The following is a 5787-nucleotide window of genomic DNA, read 5'->3' on the forward strand; positions in this document are numbered from 1 at the left end:
GTTTATGCTCTGCCTCTTGATGTGAACCTAAGATCCATTTGATATGCATTTTCCTCATCTTCCTGCAGATACTTGGAACCTCTGGCAATTGCTCTGGACCTTGAGAATTGGTCACTAGTTCAATTTCTTATGTCATCTTCTTATAGTGGATATGGCACCTCTAGTTTGCAACAAGTAAGCAATTAAATTTCAATTCCTGGCTGATGTTGCTGTCAAGCATAAAGCATTATGAAAAAATCCAGTTAACATTTTTTTGCTTATTAGTTGTGTTTACGAGTTACAATGATATCAAAATTATGGTTTTGCATTATACAATGGAAATATTGATAGTAAGGCACCATATAATGCCACTCAACATTCCAGTGAAGGAAATATTGATAGTAAGGCCCCATATAATGCCACTCAACATTCCAGTGAAGGAATTATGATAATTCCAAAGTGTGCTGTGAAATACCGTTTCCGTGGATATAGTATACATAGTTTTTGTGAAAGCACAGTGTCGCAGTGTGTAATATTAAAAAAATTGTATGTTTTGGAGCTTACCTTAGTTTCTTGTGATGAGAACTCTTTTTTTTCAGTAAAGCAAAACATAAAAGACAAGAGGTTTGACCTTTTCAGCAAATTTTTATTAGTACCTTATTCTACTGTTAAACTTGCTACTTCAGCATTACCTAAACTGGCATATATATCTAGAGTGTCAGGCAAGTATTAAATTAATGATCACAATGTCTAGCAACATATGTTCGGAATCTATCCCCTAATATTCCTTTCATTCAAGACCTCTGTTCTCTAGTTTTACTCTCTTAATATTTCTACTTTATTTAATTTTCATTATCAGGTTTAAGTGAAAAGTGCAGTGTTAGTATTTCCATCTGATTGATGAGATTGATTTTCTTGATGCTTAAGTTTGTGATCACTTGTTGAATTCATGTTGTGAAGGATGCTAAGGACCTGGATCAGCTGATTAATTATTTAATTAACAAAGAAGATTCTGAGGGTGTGGTATTACTTGGGCACAGTACTGGCTGCCAGGTTATTAGTTATTTCATTTAAATCCTGAACCATACTTTACTTTCATTTCTCTTCTTGCTATTGACATTTGTTCAACAAGTGGAATAAGCTTATCTTCTTTTTGGACACATTATCTAGGATATTGTGCATTACATGCGCACAAATTTTGCTTGCTCCCGAGCTGTTCGTGCTGCCATCTTTCAGGTACTCTTTCGTTGATTGCATGAGCTCTAAACTACTTTATTTCAAAAGTTTCTTTCACATCTGAATGTACTCTGTAAAATGGTGGCCCTATCTTAATGCATTATGATTATGTCATTTAATTAGATGTACAGCCTTTTAAAATTGAAGTTGTTTTTGGCTTTTTTCTTGAGACCAACCCAACTCACCTGGTTTTAGTTGCCATCCTTAACTTTTTTTATAAGAAAAGAAATAGTATTAGCAAGAGAAGGGAAAAATTACAATAGAATAAGAAATCCTCCGAGACACAAAAAGAAAACCTAGGAACTAATCAAAAGGGACATGCAACAAAAAATTCCAATCTCTCTCTGCATATCTTCCATAACAACCCTGCTAAAAAGCCTGTAGGTTTTACACCAGAGCGAGGAAAAAATACGAACCCGGTCCACGACAAAATCCAAAGGCGAAAAGGAATCATTGAAAATTCCGCTGTTCCTTTCCGACCAAATACACCAAAGGACTGCAACTGCCTCAGAACTTTGCCATCTTTACCAGAGCCGAAACCTCTGAACCAATGAAAGAGTGCGAGTCCATAGGGCTAATCCAAGACATAAGGATACTTTAAAATGGGTGTAATAGTATTTAGAGCCTGCAATCTACCAGAATTGCATTGCCTTCCCTTGGAGTAACTTTTCTTTCTGTCCTAAAAGGTTTAGTATTTCTATCAAATTAGGTGTTTAACTGTTTATTATTATTAATTAACAAATGTAACTTACTAACTTTATTCCACCAGCTAGAATACTGTTGCATTACAGAATTCACACTGCTAATGCTAATTGTTGTTCATTTTACTTTGTTCATGCATTCATATAGCATTTTCAAATCTCTATCTAACTATATATTAGTGAATTTTCTGTCTGGTTGATGGCCATATATAATATCTTCCTATTGTAACCATTCTCACTAAAAGCTTACTTTGTCTACTGTTCAGGCTCCGGTCAGTGATAGGGAATATCGAGCTACACTCCCTGAGACAGCTTCTATGATTGACTTGGCTGCTAGCATGATAAGTGAAGGTCGAGGTACAGAGTTAATGCCAAGGGAAACAGATCCTTGTTCCCCAATAACTGCCTATAGGTAAGTGTACGTAAATATTGTAGGAGCAGGCAAATACTGAGACAAGCCTGGATATCTCTAGATAGGGTTACCTGTGGAATTGCTGCTTCAATTCCAAAGACGTATATAGTTCAAGTTTTGTTTGGAAATTGGTGGATGTGGTTAAATTTTAAAATTCTTCCTTTTCTCTCCAATTACCAGTCGATAATGGCTGTGAAACTGTAAGCAATCTCATTTTAAATGGCTCTGTTTTTTATAAGTATGATCCCTTCAAAGAATGATTTGGTCATCTTACGCATCCTTCTTTCCGGTATGTGTGCCAATTGTAAAAGGCAAAAGTTTGTCACTTAAAAGTGAGATTCTTCTGCTGCTAAATTTGATTGATGGCAACCTGCCACTGACAGTCTTTCGAATAAGTCAGTGCTACAATAACTTGTGCAAGGTTCAAGTTGTTATATGTTGCCTTTGAAATTTTTTGTAACAAATCTCAGATAGACAACTTGAACCCAATCATGTAATTTCTGTTTCATAGACATTATTCACTCTTTACCTTTTTTCCTCCTTCCTTTTCCTTCCCTCTTCTGTGGTGACATACCACATGCACAACAGTGGCATGAGAAATATTTACAGCTTGCTCTTTGCTGACATTGGTTATTGTTGAGAATATGCCCCACTTGTTAGAATCTAATCACTTAGTTGTTTTCTAGAATTTTGCTTTGTTAGTTTCTTATAAATTTTGTAAGCAATAAAGTAAGGACTTGATCAAGTTGTTATCAGATCATCCATTCCTGATATTTAGGTAGTTGCTTAGCATCAGTTAGGAGTTTGTATACTTAAAGGAAAGTGGGCATCAATAAGAAATAAGCTTCGTTTTGTTTTAATATTTTTTCTTAATGCTTCTAATATTTCCAGCAAATATTACTGCAGAAGAGGTCTTTCTTTTCTCACGCTATTGCCCCCTTCCTAAAAAGGCAGTTACTTTTGCAGATATCACTCCCTTTGTTCTTATAATGGCGATGATGATTTGTTCAGTTCTGACCTTAGTGATGATCAATTGAAGATGAGACTTGGGCACATGTCTAGCACACATTGCCAGGTGAGCATTTGTCTGTGTAACAATTCTTTGTTCTCCTTTTTGTCTGCCCAATAAAGATCCTGAAAGGCTGAAACTGTAAAGCCTTTGGGCTAAGTAATATCTCAACTAAAGTTATTTTGCTGCAGTGTGCTAGTCTTAGGGTCAGAAGGTTTATATCATGCTGGTTTTTTGATATGTCAATTGACGACATAAGGGAGGATATATAGAAATCTAAATGCCGCCTGGGCTTGGCTCAGATGGTTGGGAGACTGGTAAAGGTTATAGGTTTATGTCATACTAGCAAGTAGCAACTCCCTATGTATCTTCAAAAGAAACCTTGATAGTTTTTTACCATCAATTCAACAATGGTAACTCAATTGGCATGTATGGTGCTAGGCAATGAAGTGTGAATGATGTCACCTTAATAGTTAATAGTGAAATGATGCCTCCTTTTCTTTAAAATGGAAGTTCTACTAAAATAAAGGTAAATGTTTTTTCTATTTTATGGAGAAAGAGAGATGTGTGAGTCGCCTAATTATTGTTAAAAAGGGAAAAGGAAATGGCAAGGATGAAGTTAGTCATCTTGTACAGTGGCAGAGCTTAGTGCAGCCGCAAAAAATGATTTTGAATGTCACTTATGATTTTGAAGTCATCCGAGTGTGTGCATTTTGAATGTCACCGGTTCAAATCTTGGAACTAACTTTTTGCGGGGTAAGGTTACATGCATCTATCCCAAACTCCACTAATTGGGAGCCTTGTGCACTGGGCTGTCCTTTTTAAATACAATTTATATTTAACCTTTTCTTAGGCCACACCAAAAAAGTTATGCAAGATCCCCCACTTTCTTAATATGCCTTGGTTTTTGGCAGGTTATATTTTCAATGGCTGATGAGTATGTGCCAGATTATGTGGATAAGAAAGCACTGGTTGAGAGGTACAATCTCTAATCATATCTGATGCCATTTTTTTGTTGTTAATAAGTTGGAAGGAATGAGATATGTAATTACTGTTTTTATAGCCACGGGGTACAATTTTGAAAAATGCAGATTATGCAGAGCGATGGGAGGTGCAGAGAAAGTAGAGATTGAATATGGAAATCACTCCCTCTCCAACAGAATTGAAGAAGCTGTCCAAGCTATTATTGACTTCTTAAAAAGGGAGGGACCCAAGGGCTGGGATGATCCATGGAATTAATGTTGGTGTCTTTATCAATTCTCTTTGTCTTCTCTTTGTTGTTATTGTAGTTTTGGTTCCATTTTGTCAATCTTGTTAATCTTTCATTTTTCTCAAATATATCTGGTTTTTTCTTTAGGGGGTTGGATTTGTTGGGGTAATTATTTATAGCCGTATATTTTATGTTGATATATATTGTTTTCATAAAAATAGTGCATCTGTTTTGCTACATTTTAGCTAGTTCAGTTACTTTTGCCTCACTCCGTGAAAAGGAACTGCTGTATGCATTTTGCTAAGATTGTGTGATGAAGGCATGTAGTTGAACTCGTTATTTAATTGCTAGTTTTAGTTAGACATGTAGTTAAATTCATTGTTTAATTGCTAGCTTTCCTGCATAAGTAACGTGGGCTTCATATATTTTCTTATGCGTGAAACAAAGACAAATTTACAGTTTGACATTAATCTCTGCTTTTTTTCTCCTACATGTTGAAGATCATAATCGCTATCATGTACGTTTCACTGCTTGCTTCTCTTTGTTCCTTCATTTCATATTGTGAAGTGAACTCCAATTTTCTGTAGTAACATGTCATTCGGGTTAAGGGTGCTGTTATTTTTGTTTGTGACAAAACACTTTCTAATAAATAAAACGCACTTTTATAGACTATAAATACTTTAGACAAAATTATCAAGGCAACTGAAAAATTATCAGTTTTTCTGCTCCTCTTAGAATTTTGAATAGGTTACTTCCGAAAGGGTTTAAATGCACATTTGGGAATTTAAATTTGGACACTTACGTATCAACTAAAGCTAATTTGGAGGACCCATAATGTGTTTACAATTTTGTTATTTTGATTGCTTAACAAAGCAGAATGATGGAGAAGATTAAAAGTAGGTTTGAGTGCATAGCAGGAGGAGGAAGTAGAAAGGACTTGTATTTGGTGGCGAAGTATAGTCTCGATATGAGGGCAGAGCTGTATGAAAGCATAAGTTGAGGAGGATAACAACAGTGAAAACATAAGAAACCTCAAATATAACCTTAATAATAATAATAATTATTATTATTATTGTAATAAATGGTGTGAAAGAGGTGGGTGCACTTGTTTGGACAGCTGTTTGTACCAAAATATGCATAAAATAATGGTTACTACGTGGCCCACCCATCGTTTTCTCATCAGATGCATGTTATTGGTGATTTGGTATTCTTATCTATCATTAGTGTCAATATGCAATGC

The 5787-nt window shown here is 35.4% G+C and overlaps 1 protein-coding gene across 2 annotated transcripts in view; it reads left to right on the forward strand.

Annotated features, from left to right (window-relative positions):
* Positions 1-4780, forward strand: part of LOC109361962 (UPF0613 protein PB24D3.06c) — a 6367-nt gene extending 1587 nt beyond the window's left edge. Inside the window, exons 3-10 of one of the 2 annotated variants that reach the window (XM_019607504.1) lie at positions 69-174; positions 940-1032; positions 1150-1215; positions 2183-2328; positions 3295-3403; positions 4252-4316; positions 4429-4614; positions 4649-4780. In XM_019607504.1, the coding sequence (XP_019463049.1) occupies positions 69-174; positions 940-1032; positions 1150-1215; positions 2183-2328; positions 3295-3403; positions 4252-4316; positions 4429-4576 (733 nt within the window). In that variant the 3' untranslated portion in view covers positions 4577-4614; positions 4649-4780. Of the gene's footprint in view, positions 1-68; positions 175-939; positions 1033-1149; positions 1216-2182; positions 2329-3294; positions 3404-4251; positions 4317-4428 lie in introns of both variants that reach the window. The other variant, XM_019607503.1, reaches the window with a different exon arrangement.

Source organism: Lupinus angustifolius, chromosome LG12 (genome assembly GCF_001865875.1).
Source record: "Lupinus angustifolius cultivar Tanjil chromosome LG12, LupAngTanjil_v1.0, whole genome shotgun sequence".
In the NCBI taxonomy this organism is placed as follows: domain Eukaryota; kingdom Viridiplantae; phylum Streptophyta; class Magnoliopsida; order Fabales; family Fabaceae; genus Lupinus; species Lupinus angustifolius.